Here is a 14,665-nt window from a genome sequence, read left to right as displayed (position 1 = left end):
CGGAGCCCTGCGGCGCCGGAGAGCCAGGAAGGATGCTGGGGGGGGGGGGCAGCGTGCAGGACTGTGCATCCCAGGGGAACACCAGGATGCTTTGCATAATAATTAGGATAAAGGAGCATCGTTTCTGTGCTGTCTGCCAGTGTTGGCATCTCCTTCCTTGCCGCGTTACAACACCAAACCCGTCAACTGAGCAGGCATGGCCGCTTTTGTTTTATTTCTTTTAAACTCCTGTCAGCCTTCAGATCATCGGCAGGGGGGAGCACACAAAAAGCCCTAACCCTCACACAACATATAATTGTCTGATCCTTTGATGTTTGCGATTCCTGGAATAAACATGCTGACTTCAGTAGAGATATTCAAGTAAAATCTTACTCAGAGGTTTTTCTGCCAAGTATAATAACCCAGGGGAAGAGGGATAAGAATCATTCCATAAGCAAAACTCTCGCTGCTTGACCTCAGTGTGTGCAGATCATAATTCAGGTTCTGGAAAAACAGAGCGCTTAGCTATTTTCCTTGGCAAATTTCAAAAAAATGTGCTGCAGCTAATTTCTGCAAGGCTGTGAAAGCGTTTCTAAAATAGGCATCAGGTTCAAACCACAAGATCAACCTAAACTGATATAAATCAATAACTAACTCAGGAATATGTTTATTTTGGAAAGCGTTAGGCCTGGATATCACCTACTGCTTTAATGGATTTACCCGATGCTTAAGATCCCATCTTTGAAACTCTGAAGAAAGAGAAGATATTTTTAAGGGAGTTGCATGCATGAGTCCTGAAAAGGGGAAGTCAACACAACTTTAGCAAATTCCTTTGTGAGGATGCCCCTTCCCGATGCAAGTCCTTGGATATGGAAGGGTTGTAGCACAGCTTAGACCCCTTCCACGGAGAGCAAATGTAGCTGCTCTAGCAATAACCGTGGGTCTGTAAACCCGTGCCTTGCTGAGTATCGCTGCGTGGGTCTTTCCATCCCTGCCAGGGGGAGGTGGACCTCCACGGCCAGGCTCGGCCAGCACAGGGCTGGAGAGGATTCTGCATGCTCAACCCTATCAGGTATCTTCCCAAGGTGTCTGCTGGGCTCTTGCTCACACGGCTTCATGAAATGATGCCTCCATGTGTTCATCAGGGTCATCTCTGAGCTCTGATGGGGTCCCCTGCGGCTATGGCAAGTACCACCTAGCAGCCCAGACCTGAAAGCAAGACTTAAGGCTCATCAAGAAATGGGAAAAAAAAATCCACCTGCTTCAGCTGCAGGAGGAATGCTCATCTCTAATAGGTATTTCTCTGGTTGGTGTTTGTCTATACCATTGAAGATGATCTTAAGTTAACGTTTAAAATGCAAACAATCCTTTAAAGCAGAAGAAAAGGATGTAAACAATGGGGTCTCTGAGTCTGGGGCTTCCCAAGCTGGTCCCACCAACCAAATCAGAGAGGAGATAGTTGTTTAAGGCCCGCCCTGCTCTTGCTCTGAGTTTCAGCGCTTTCCGTGCCGGCTGGCAGGAGGAGGCTGTTTGTGGAAGTCTTTGGTGGGGGTGGCATTTCCAATGAGCCAGTTGTCATTTTTGTGTGAAATTACATATCCCAGCATCGGCTTTGGGATTTGACTATCTCTCCCTAGAAGTGTGTGTACCTGTTATGCTTGGCTCAGGAAGCAGCAAAGTACTGCCAAATTTAGCTTCATTTGCCTTCATTAAAAGTGGGTTGTTTGTTCTGAGAATTTGCATTTTATGTGATTTTTTTTTTTTTTTTAATTTTTCTTCATATTGTGGGAGAAGTTATGCTGCTGACTTGCAGGTTATGCTTAGGCTCATTTTCAGCATCTCATTGCTCTGTAATTATGGAAAATCAGAGTGGTTTCGCTTTGCTTTTGTTATGTGTCAGATTCTTGATGGGCACTTGGATAAACCTGGTCCATTTGGAGTTAGGGAGGTTTGGACAAACCCCCACAGGCTCAGGATCTAGCTGGAAGCGTTTCCAAAGTACACGACCCTCCCAAGATTCAGAAATGAGCTGCCTCTTGGTTTTCCCTCCTGTGGATTTACAGCTCCTGTTGGATCTCCAGCTATCTGCAGAAGCATCTACAGCCGTGCCGAGCCATGCTCACATATGTGCACAGCACCGGGGTGGCTCTGGCCATTCCTGCCCAGGGGAAATGCCGCTGCAGAAACCCCCAGGGAGCTGCAGGGCAGGCACCGTTGCGTGCTGAGCCCCGCGCCCCGGCACCTTTCTGGGTTGCAGCCGTGGTGGATGCCAGCGGTTCCTGTGGGTGTGCCGGGGCAGGATTTACTCTGGTGCGATTTATTTAAAGCTTTCAGAGCATTGACTCATGTTGGGTTACATCATCTTCTGGGTTCCCTGGTTGATTCGCCCTGTGCTGAAGAGCAGAGCCTATCAAGAGATATGGTGGATTTTCCATTGCCTTAGTGGATGAGGGACAGGCTGTGGATGTTATCTACCTGGACTTTAGTAAAGCCATCGGCACTGTTTCCCACGGCACTCTCCTGGAGAAAATGGCTGCTCACAGCTTGGACAGATGTACTCTTTGCAGGGTAAAAAAGGGCCTGGATGGCTGGGCCCGAAGATTTGTGGTGAATGGAGTTAAATCCAGCTGGCGGCCAGTCACAAGCAGTGTTCCCCAGGGCTCAGTGCTGGGGCCAGTTCTCTTTAATGTCTTTATCAATGATCTGGACGAGGGGATTGAGTGCACCCTCAGTAAGCTGGCAGACAACACCAAGTTGGGCAGGAGTGTTGATCTGCTCGAGGGTAGGAAGGCTCTGCAGAGGGATGTGGACAGGCTGGATCGATGGGCCAAGGCCAACAGTATGAGGTTCAACAAGGCTCAGTGCCGGGTCCTGCTCTTGGGTCACAACAACCCCAGGCAACGCTACAGGCTTGGGGCAGAGTGGCTGGAAAGCTGCCCCGCGGAAAAGGACCTGGGGGTGCTGGTTGACAACTGGCTGAACATGAGCCAGCAGTGTGCCCAGGGGGCCAAGGAGGCCAACAGCATCCTGGCTTGTATCAGACATAGTGTGGCCAGCAGGACTAGGACAGTGATTGTGCCCTTGTACCCGGCACTGGTGAGGCCACACCTTGAGTACTGTGTTCAGTTTTGGGCCCCTCACTACAAGAAGGACATTGAGGTGCTGCAGCGTGTCCAGAGAAGGGCAACGAAGCTGGTGAAGGGTCTGGAGCACAAGTCTGATGAGGAGCAGCTGAGGGAACTGGGGTTGTTTAGTCTGGAGAGGAGGAGGCTCAGGGGAGACCTTATTGCTCTCAACAACTGCCTGAAAGGAGGTTGTGGTGAGGTGGGTGTTGGACACTTCTCCCATGTGATAAGTGATAGGACAAGAGGAAACGGCCTCCAGTTGCATCAGGGGAGGTTTAGATTAGATATTAAGAACAATTTCTTCACCGAAAGGGTTGTCAAGCACTGGAACAGGCTGCTCTGGGGAAGTGGTGGAGTCACCGTCCCTGGAGGTATTTAAAAGACTTGTAGATGTGGCGCTTAGGGACATGGTTTAGTGGTGGACTTGGCAGTGCTAGGTTAACAGTGGGACTTGATAATCTTAAAGGTTTTTTCCAACCTAAACGATTCTATGTTTCCAGAGCAAGGCTGGAGGCATTTCTGGGAGGGATGGTTTAGCCACAGACAAAATATTGGGCTTAGTAACAGAGTGCAAATTTTGCCTAACTTTTATAGGAAGGTCAAAGAAGATGCTGAAAGAGCTCCTTCTGGCATTACATCTCCTACTCTGTTGGAAATACAAGTTATTTGTCGTTAGCATTGGTGCTTCTCCTCCTGTAAATAACATTAACAAAAGCACTCACCATTGGTGTGGTTTTCAAAGATCAGTTTATCATTGCACTCCTGCTCGTCCACACAGCCGCAGATGTAGATGATCCCGTCCTCGCTGGGCTGATGGGTCATGATGCAGCGTGAGGTGTTGTAGTTGGGGACCATGAGGTTTTCGATGGGGCGGTGGGGGTTATGGCAGAGCGTGCTGATCCTGATGCTCTCGTTGTCCTGTCTCCTGCACATGCCAAATGAACCGACAAAGTGTTAGTCTAGCAGCTCATCCTTTGTGTCACCTCTGTGTCACTTTAAACCTGGTTTTAAGATTAATAGTTTTAATCCGTGTAAGGAATTATATATTTGCAGTGGCTCTGGTATAATTCCAATTATATGTGCTTTGGAGGGGCTTTGTAAAGCCCTTTGTCTCTTCCAAGTAATGAAAAGAGAAATGTTTAGCACGCACCAGTAGTAGGATGTGAGCCAGAGACTCTGTTTGTTTCCAGTAGATAATTCACCAGTTCATAATCATGCCTTGGATCAGGTAGTCCCAACCCTAAGGCTGAGTGCCCTGAGCGGGATTTGGGGCAAAATCCCTCCTTTACCACAGCCCAGCAGGTTTGGGGGCTGTAAGGTCCTAAGGAAACCCTTGAAAATGAGGGTCCCACCTCGCACGTCACTTCTGCTGCGACACAAATCGTAGCATCTCTGCCTCAGCAGGGGCTTGGGTCTCTGCTGCCCAAATTTCACCTGTGCAGGGGAGAGGTGTGGGGGGGCTGAAACACCTGCTCACCAGCAACTGCTTGGCTTGTGCCCCCCTCCCTGCTCCTCTCACTTGCACATGCAGGTGCGGCCCGTGAGCACCGTCTCATCCCCTGGGCTCTCTCTGTGCTAATTGCTGGTTGTCGTGCCCTGTCCTTGCGGGGCCGTTTGCTCCCACCTCCGGTGACCTGCGGCAGTAGAGCCCTTCGGTCGCTGGTCGGGGCTATTTCTAGAAGTGGCTTGACCTTTGGAGCTGCCAAATTATAACGTGAAGGTGATACAACTCCTGGACTGTGGGGCCGTGTCTGCATTTGTACCACAGCTTCAGACACCGAGCAACTACAAATGAAGCCTGCCGTGCCACCCGGTGATGTCCCGGTCCTCATCGGGGCTGGGGCAGAGGAGCACTGGGGCTCAGCACAGCCAGGGATGCGATGGCAAATAAGTCCTAACTCCTCCTTATTTCCTTTTAGATAATTAAGAGGGAGGTAGAAGCATAATTTCTTGGCATTTCTAGGGAATTTGGTCTTTGTTTCAAAAAGAAAGGACAGACTTGCTTTTTTTTTTTTTTTTTTTCCTTCAATCACTGCGTGTTTCTTCAGCTCTGTGTAACACCCCTCGCATCAAAGATGGTCACAATATCAGCCAGGGGAGACCGAGATGTCCCTCCCACTGGCTGAGAGATGGGGTGAAGGCTTCCCAAGAGATTTTTCCCCTTCTGGAGCGAAGATGAAAAATATCCCAGCACCCATGCTGCGTTTAACTGTGCACAGCATTCAGCAAGCACAGTGAGAACAGGTGAAATATTTCAAGGCCTATTACCAAAACGTGTCATTCATGAAACTCCAGTTACTCACTGAAATGTGGCTCGTAGCACCAGGCTCCATACTGCCAATGTCCTTAGAGCTTTTTTTAACCAAAATTTAAACACCAATGCTCAGCAGCCAGGTTAGGTCTTTCTCACATGCCACATTTTTTGTTCAGTGGCACCTAGATTGGGCTCCCATTAAAGCCACGGAAAAGTGTCACACGTGGAGCAAAAGGATGGGTTTGGCTCTGGTTGTTCATCTGACTCCTCAAGCACAGGATCCTCGTTTTGCTGGAAAACCTCAGCTCTCCCAAGGGATTTGGGCAGCGTTGGCTCAGCGTGAGGGGGCTTGGCTACAGGGTCTGGCACAGCTGTGTCCCCGTGCGTGGGAGCTCCTGTCTTTTGGTGAGTGGTGGAGTCATCCTTGTTGGACCCATGGCTTCATCTCCACCTGCTGTCTACCAGGCTGGGTGAGGGAAGAGGTTTGGGGAGCAACTGGTAGAGATCATCAAAATCTGGGGTGCTCAGGTGGATTTAGGAATGGCCAAGCATGAACTGGGTTATGTCCCTGTGTGGGGCAGATGGTGGCAGCTGAAAGGAGCTGGATCTTGGAGATGGGATTAGGAGGCAGCTGTTGGGGTGGCCATGGAGCCTCTCGCCCTTGGACAGCCAGAGCAGAGCTAATTCAGTCTGCTGGCATGGCACGCAAGACACGCCGGGCAGCTCGGGACCGGATGGCATCACTGGGGAAACACAACCTGCGATGCAGCCCTTCTCCTTCGGGGAGGATCAGCACCAGCACCTGCCTTGTAGAGCCAGTGCGTAATTAAGACCTAATTAAGAACTGAGAGCAGAGTGCCAGGGTTTGACCCTCGTTTCTGAAGCCTTCCCCAGAGGAGGCAGGATAACCTGGCACTGGTCGGGTTTGCAGGGCAGCCCCATGGCGAGGGCGAGTGGTGGGGAATGACCAGCCCTGCAAAGGCTACGAGCGGCTGGTGAGCATTGCAGCTGCTCCTGGGGGTGTTCAAAGGAAATTACAACTATTAATTACTTTTCCAGGGACAGCCTCTGCTTCCCAACCTAGCTGTGCAGAGCAGGACGGTGATGGTATGGAGAGGTTTCATGATGCCTTCAAGGTCAGCTGGGAAGTCAGCCATGAAAGCGCGGGGGGAAGAACCCAAATTTGTCATCCTCTTTCTGGTGAAGTCCGCCAGTTTCAGTGCTCCCCACATTTTCTTGGGGTTCCCAGGTAACTTGTCAGAAGAGCTTCCAGCTGAAGAGTCCCAGGAGGGTGTGATCTCTCCTCCATGGGCTGCCCAGGCTGGGCATGTTGGAGGACGTGAGCACATTGCTCATGAGCATGGAGCCAAAGCTGCTGCTGTGACTGTGATACCCACACAGAACAAGTTCAGATGATTCAAATATGCCTCTGCAAGTGAGCAACGGGCAGTGAAGCTGGCTTGGAGGTGAGCCCTGCCTGAAGTGATCTTAATCTCAGGATGGGGTGGGAGATGCTGGGAGGAGGCTGTGGGGCCAGAAGGTTATTTGTGACCCCGCAGCTGCCTCACCCCATCCAATACATGATGCAGGGTGCAGCCCCATCCTGTGCTGTGGGATTGTTTTCCTGGTGTTGGGGATTTATGCTGCAGGGATCTTGCTTTTTCCTGTACATGTAGGCTCTCAAGAGGAAAACCCAGCAAGATGCTGGGTTGCCTACCCAGGATTTAAGGCGGCTTCCCCATGTGCATGTAGGGGAATTTGGAGCAGGGGTGGATTTTGTTTGTCTATTTATTTGGGTTTCTTTTGGTTTTGTGTTTTGTTTTTTTCAAGACCATAATGCAACAATTATGCTGAGGCAAACTCCTACTGAATGCGGGGCGTGCAGCCATTCACACTAATTAGCAGGTTGAGATAAAGCCTAGTGATAAGTGCTTGGCTGGCTTTCACTTTGGCAGCTAAATTAAAAGGGAAAGAGGAGAAAATCACTCTGGGTAGACCCAAAATGGATGGGTTTTTTTTTTTTAGTTTTGCTCATGGGGACCAAAAAAGCTGGGGGAGGCACTCTTCCGGGCAAATGATGCAGCATATGCTTGGCCTGAAATGCAAGATTGCGTTTCCCTTCCAGGCACCTCCAGGAGAAAGAGAAAAGGGCTGTTCCCAGGGGATGGGAAGGAGGCGAGTCAAACCCAGCGGGTTAAACCCCAGTTCGGAACCAGGTCAGACATCCATGCGCTGGATGGGGACAGACCTCGGCTGCGCCCCCACACGTGAACCAGGGTTTCACCAGCCTGATGCGGTGGGACATTACGGGTTTGGGGGTCAGGGCTGCTGGTGTTACCCAGTGGGTTCAGCCTGTAAAGCTAAATTCAGGGGTTTATGGGGGTTTAGAGGTCCCATGGCAAACTTGCTACACTTTGTGTGAGGCACTTAAATGCTTAATTTATTTAGAAAATAAACCGGTACTAATTATAGGGCAGACCAAATAATTTTTTACTGCAAATTGCAATTTCAATTATAATAGAGTCAAAAGGGAAGGAAGAGAAACTCCTGAATTATTTTAATGGGCAATAATTCAAGTGCAGAGGTACATACATGTGCATTCCCATGAGCTGCTGCCCCGCAAACCCCTTTTCACCGCGCGGCCCCCCTTGACGAGGGGATTGCTGCTTACCATATGGCCACGCAGATCTCATAGGGGTCCTCGCAGTAGGAGTTGAGGTTGCAGTTGCTGTAGCACACCTTCTCCTCGCAAGCCGGCGGCGTGGAGTCGCACCACTTGCAGAGGTTGGTCTTTAGGCTGCGGCGGGCACTGGCACAGCAGGCTGTGGGGCAGAGAGGCAGTGGGGGTGAGGGAAAATAACCACTAACAATTCGCAGCGATTCGCACAACCAGTGGAGGAGACCGATTTGACCCTATTTCTCCATGCATTTGTTTACGGCTTTCATTTTGTTCCATTGCTTGGCCAAATGTGCTTTAGATTATGCCAAAGCCTAGAGATGATGGAGGGATGTCGGCGGCACGGAGGCAGGTCCTGACGGACAAGAGCTTTGTAGAGCATGGGAAGCTGCAAAGAACCTCGTTTTCCCTCCGCGTTTCCTGTACCGTTTTTCATCAAGGGGAAGTTTATTTCTTCCTCTACAACCTAGGCTCAAATCAGCATCTCCCCTCATCCTGAGTGCATGCAGTGTCTGAAAAGGGACATCTCCAGGGCTCTGCATGCCTAAAGACTTTATTTATTCCCCTCCCTGGGGGGAGAGAGGTGTTGGGGAGGGATGCACCGCCAGGCTGGGGCAGCTTCTTCCCCTCCTGCTGCCTCCTCATCCTCCCTCTGCCCATTCAACAAGCCCAAGCCAGGAAATGTGTTTGCCATCCGCTCCCCAAGCATCTGTCTTTTCCACAAGAAACGATGGGCTGAGACTTCCCGAGCTCTAGGGCAACGGGAGCTGCTCCCTCCGCTGCCAGCTCTGCCCCGGCCCCGCACCAGCTGCTCTCCTGCCCCTGGCACGCCGGATCCGGCCGCAGCGGCAGGAATAACTGCTGCCCATGTGAGCTGCTCTGCGTGTATCTCATGGGCATAAAATTATCTCTATTTTTGTACAAAGGGTGAATGAACTATGCTTGGTTAAGGGATAAATCCCAGCTAAATTTAAACTTCCTGTTTTAAGGCTGCTAAATGTCCTTTTTTTTTTAGGAAAAAAAAAAAAAAGAAGCCACTAAGTGGCTTATGTAGAAATATGTATTTATAAATTTTTATTTCATAAATACACTCCAGAGTGTTCAGGTAGGAACCTGAAATACAGCAGCTGATTTTTTGAAGGTTTGGGCCATCCATGCTTCTCCAAGCTGCCTGGCAGCGCTGGGTGCTCCCAGCCCCTATGAAAAGGGCAGTCGTGGCTCCCTGCGCTGCAGCAGCCGTCACAGGGGTTTTCCATCACCAGCTGCTAGTTCCAACAAGAAACAAATTGCAAAATCCTCAACTGTGGCTTGTGAAGCCTCAGCCCCTGCAAGCATGGCCCTGCTGATAGAGGAGCACGCCCACGGGCACCCCGGGGCTGTGGGCAACCTGCAGGCCCTTCCTGCATTCTTGGTGGTCACATCTGTGACCGGCCCATGGCCAACGGCCGAGCCTACGGTCCCTTTCCTTTGTAAAGCATATTCTGTCCCAACAGCAAAAAGGGATTTTTTAACTTATCTGCTTCCCAAATCTGGGGTGTGCAGCCTGCTCTGACAGCATCTCATGTGCTTGCTCTGCTTCCCTCGCCGGCCCAGACCCCCCTCCATGCGACAGCCATAAAGGTGCTGCTGGAAGGCTCCCGCACAGAAATAAACCATTTACAAGCTCCCATGGCCTCATATGTAGGGCCAAGGTTAACGGCGGAGGGTAAACCTGGCTGTAGAAAAAAAAGTCTGTTGCATCTGAAGGCTGGAAGGAGGAAATTTTGGGTTAAACGACCCATACGAGGCTTAAAATGTGGCTCAGCAGGGATTGTGTTGTGCAAGGCGTCAGGGAGCCGGGAGCAGAGCAGGTGAGGATGCTGCACACAACCTCTTGCTCAGCACCCACCCCATCCCTGGGGCTGCTCTGGCCCTGCTGAGGCACCTGGGGATTTTGTTGGTGACCTCAACAACACCCCACACCCATCCAGGGGTTACCTACTGAAATCATGCATTTAGCCAGGATTTGAAGCACCTGCAGCCAGCGCCAGCCACCCTCGCCTCCCTGCCTCGCTCTACCGGGGCAGGACTCACAGGATCCCAGGCAAAACTCCTCTCAGGGATGAGAGTTTTTGGATGTGGATCAGAAATTAAGCCTGGCATTTGTGTGGGGCTTTCGATCTACAGCAACAGCTGCCGCACTCTACAAACTCCATTGGTGTTATTACGTGGGAACAGAGAATTGAAGGTAAATTGGTTTCTCCCCCCCAAACCCCAGCCCTACCACACCCAGAGCTGTGCTCTGGTGATGTTGCTGCCATATTTCTTCTTTCACACCTTCAGCTCAACCCGTCCATGCCCTGGCTGGTGCTGTGCTCGCAGCATGCCCGCGCAGGACGGTGGGCTTAGCACCATCATCCCAGGGACATTTGGGGGCCTTGTGGAGGAGAAGCAAACAGGCAAATCCCAGTTTGTAGATGTCGCTGATGCAGAATAATGATGGAGTTTGTTATTTATGCATTTATACCCACCAGGTATGTTATTTACTTATTTATATTGAGGGTTTTCCTGAAGCAAAACATCAGCCCCAGCAGTTTTGTACTGGCACGCGTGGTGGGGATCTTGACTTGGCAGTTGTTTGCACTGCAGGAGCGGAGAAGCCTGGGCAGATGAAAGAGTTAAATATGGAAACGAGATCCAGAAATATAGCAGTAACCGGACAAAATTCTTTGGAGACAAATTGTTCTAAACTAGCTCAGGCTGTGATTCTGTTATCTGCTCTGCAAGAAAGGTCAGAGCAGGAATATCTCTTTTTTTTTTTTTTTTTCCCCCTCCTTCTTCTCCTAGGAAGCTAAGAAGAAGAGCACAAAGCCCACTGCAAGTTTCTTCAGGACTTTGTGTCCTTGAACCATTAACTCGTAGGTACAATTTAACTGCCACATCACTCATCTTGGCCCTGATTAGACCCAGATGAACACTTTCAATATTAATACTCAGATGATTTAATAAAGCTGCACGAGCAGTAAAAGTAACAATACACTTCCATAAAGGGGTTCCAGATGTTGCCAAGGCAAATGCTAAACATCAAAATACAAACTTCAAAAAAAAAAAAAAAGGACAAAAAAAAGCTGGATAAGCAAAACTTGGAACAAACTATAAACTAATTAAATGTGGGTTGAGTTTTCCAAAAATAAATTGAAGCCATAAGGATGTGATGTGAGCCAATAAATAGTACAGTTAGTCAAAGTTATTGTGGAACGACAGTTGGGGAGACAGTTTGAAGTCACCGATAGGTGGGCTCACAGTGGGCTTGGCTTCCTATCAATAGGAAGGCTTGTTCTCTTGTGCACGAGAATGGGATCAAGCCTTCTGGTATCTATAACTGGGACCCCAGAGAGGTTATTGAGGGAATATGAGATGATTTTCAAGCAGAGGAGTAAAGGAAAAAACTACACCAAAAGTGTCTGAGTCTCTCCTGCAAGAGCAGCAGGGGTGGTACCACCACCCAAGGAAATCGGGATGTTTTTTCATGCACGTTGGGGCAGCCCTCCAGACTCTCATTGCCCTCAGGACATCCATGCTCTCCACTTGGCCACCTGCAAGGCCCAAGACCATAGTCTTCCCCCATAAAAGAGTCATCTAAAACAGCTCTCCAAGAGAATTTCATACCAGTCCCACCATTGCAGCCACGGAAGCAGTCAGCTCCCAACAGATGAGCTTTTTGCTTGCGTGCCAGGTGCTCAGCTGCCAACGGTGACTGCAGCTGTAAGTACCCGGTGGGATAAATAGGGCTCTAATTAGCTTGTCTCTACCAATGCAGCCCCAGATAGCAGGCAGGTCAACTACCACCTAACTTTGGCTCCAGTTTTCTGCACGCTGCAGGGAGGATGAATCAGTAAGGAGCAAGCCTGGGGTGCACGGAGGTGGAGGCACGGTGCACTTGTTAGAGCAAAGGAGAAAGTGATGTCACGTGCAGGCAATTCATTTTTGCTGCGGGGCAGAATGAGCAGTTTTAGTTCTCAAATATTCTCTCTGGCATGCTGTTTTGTGACAACTAAACACCAGATGGGCTTAAGGAAAAGCGTTTGGTGTGAGATGCTCAGGCACTTGCACCCCTCCAGCTCTCTCCCTCCCAAGGTGGAAGGGGACCTTTTAAGGGTAATTTGCCCTTGAATTGCTTTCATTTTACAAGGAGAAAGATAATTGATCATTTTTAGGTCATAAATGCTTTACCTTGAGGTCTACCCTCTCTTTTCTGTGTATATCTAAGCACCCCAGAGTGGGGCTGATGCTAACTCAGCCACTGCATCACTGCTTAAACGCAGGATCGGGGAGCACCTGTATCTCAGCCCTGCAGCCACGTTGCTCCTGGGAAGCCCCGGGTAGGTAGGTGCCCTGATGGAAACCCAACCTGCGCTGGGACCGGCTTTCCCACCTGGGTGAGCCTGGGCTCAGTGGCGAGTCCTTCATCCGCTGCCGAGTTCAGGGTTCGGCTTTGCCTTGGGCTGTCATCCATGGCTAATGACATGACTACACAGTAACAGAGCCTCTCATAAAATTATTACGAGAACAAACAAATTCCTTCCCTATTATATAGAGTACTTGTTTTTAAGATTAAAACAACAGCAGGCCTGATGGGCTCCGCTCTCTTGCTGACCCACGTGAGAACACCAGGACCTTGGTGTTCTCCATCGGCAGGTTACTCCTGAGCTGCCTCCTTCACAAAGCAACCATCAGTGCCACGGATGGGCTACGTCAGGGTAATTCCTACATCCCTTATTTCCAGGACATCCTATGCCAGGTCGGTCAGGAGTCCCCATTGCAATTCTCCTGCATGACCTGTGTAACAGAGGTCCCAGATTTCCCACAGTCAGCTCTGGCTTGAGCTAGATCCGATCTGTTGGAAACTGCCCGGTCTTGCTGCGGCACCCCGCAGTGCTGCAGGATCTCCCCGGAACTACACCTCAAGCGGTTGTACTTTTATTTCAGGTGCAGTTTGGTTTCCTCCAGCACAGTTCTGTTCTCCAGTGGTGGGATCTGGTGCTACTTTCAGCTGCTGAACCAAAGAGGTTTTACAAACGCTTTCTTCGTAGGAGAGGTAAGGTAGACGGAGTGGAGCTGAAAAAACTTATTATCGCATTTTTTGCCCCTACGAGGCACAAGCCCCTGGCTCCCGCAGGAAACCCAGCAGTGCTCACGCTGCACAGGACCAGGCTCTGCCCTCAGCTATGTGGTCCCACGTCGTCCTGCATAATAAATACTGTACTTGGCAGAGTACAGTATGGAGCAAGGAATGAGCCAGTAAAGTTTCCTGGTGAATAAAAAGGGGCTGATTTTGATTGCGTTAGACATCAGTGTTTCCTGGTGCCAGAAAGACATGCAGTATACGTTTCTGGTTTGCTTGGACCTTCTTCAAACAGGCTGGTAACTGACTTATTCCACCACTTATTTTTCCTTTGTGAAAATATCCCTTTAAATTAAGTGTTTAGCAAATACTGCTTAGTCCCATTACAAAGTAAATTGGGTATGGATTGTACCAGCAGACTTCTCCAATCTCTTTCAGATGCTTAAATTACATCATGATCTAACTTCACCCCGGGGAGAGACGAGCTCTGCAGAATATTGTCCGTCCTTCTGCTTTGGTAATCTCCGGTATTTCTTGGGCACCTTTCACAAGTTGCCTGTGTGTCGGCACAGTGACTCTGCTTTCGGGACGTTGGGACGTTTCATACAGAGGTACCCCAGGGTCATGCCCCAACAAAGCCGGCACCGTCCGGGTGAGCTGGATGCCCAGTGCTCTGCAGGGAGGATTTGGCCAGAGCGGTTTCTCTTTGATTTTGGTCAGTTGATGTCTGTGCCTGCGGGCAAGGACAGGGGAAGCACGCCTGATCCCATGCTCCTCTGTCTGCCCTTGGAGCCGCTCATCTCATCTCCTCCATCCACTACAACATCCCATCTTGCTCATGCCCAGGGCACTGAAATTAGGTAACACCAGGGACCCTTCTCCTCCACCCACAGCAAGATGCTTCCCCTCCAGCAGATCTCAAGTTTCCTGCCCCAGATTTCTCTTTCTGTCCCCGAAAGCTGCTCCTGCTCTGAGCTCCATCCCTCTGGGCCCTTGGTTGTCCCGCAGGTCTGGGTGCTGGTGCAGGGTCCAGCCGGCGCAGGCTAGTGGGGAGCAGGCGTGCCGCCGCAGGACGGCTGGGCTGGCAGGGACACGTGCGACGGGAGGGCTGCATGGGCAATTATCTGCCATATTGTGCTCTCCTTGTGTTTAAAAACAACAACAGCTCAACTGACTCATAGATCCTACAGCCTCTGAGTCATTTTTTATTTCTGGATTTCACTGCTCTGCCCTTTGCAATGAAGGGACTTGCATACGCGCGCGCACACACACACACATCAAGTTCACATTTGTTTTTCCCCTATAAAAACAAAACGATTTCCATACCATTAATGAAACAGAAATGATTTGACTTCACATATGCTGGCTTTTATTTTCCATTGTATAAACTCTGCAGATGAAATAATGATGGTTGTAAAGTAAACCTCTCTTTTTTTTTTTTTTTTTTTTTTACCTTTCCCTTTCCAGGCAGCCTCTTTTCGAAACAGCAATAGGGAGTCACTTACAGACTTGGCTTGCGCTGAGCC

The 14,665-nt window shown here is 50.0% G+C and overlaps 1 protein-coding gene across 1 annotated transcript in view; it reads right to left on the bottom strand.

Moving 5' to 3' along the window:
- The window catches only part of LOC104643406 (TGF-beta receptor type-2-like), a 34,449-nt gene that overhangs the window by 7,242 nt on the left and 12,542 nt on the right, over positions 1-14,665 (bottom strand). Inside the window, exons 2-3 of the mRNA XM_075757113.1 lie at positions 8,030-8,180; positions 3,827-4,029 (exon numbers count right to left, since the gene is read on the bottom strand). Coding sequence (XP_075613228.1) covers positions 3,827-4,029; positions 8,030-8,180 — 354 coding nt within the window. The remainder of the gene's footprint in view (positions 1-3,826; positions 4,030-8,029; positions 8,181-14,665) is intronic.

This window comes from Balearica regulorum, chromosome 6 (assembly GCF_011004875.1).
Source record: "Balearica regulorum gibbericeps isolate bBalReg1 chromosome 6, bBalReg1.pri, whole genome shotgun sequence".
In the NCBI taxonomy this organism is placed as follows: domain Eukaryota; kingdom Metazoa; phylum Chordata; class Aves; order Gruiformes; family Gruidae; genus Balearica; species Balearica regulorum.
This window is presented reverse-complemented; position numbering and strand designations above follow the sequence as displayed.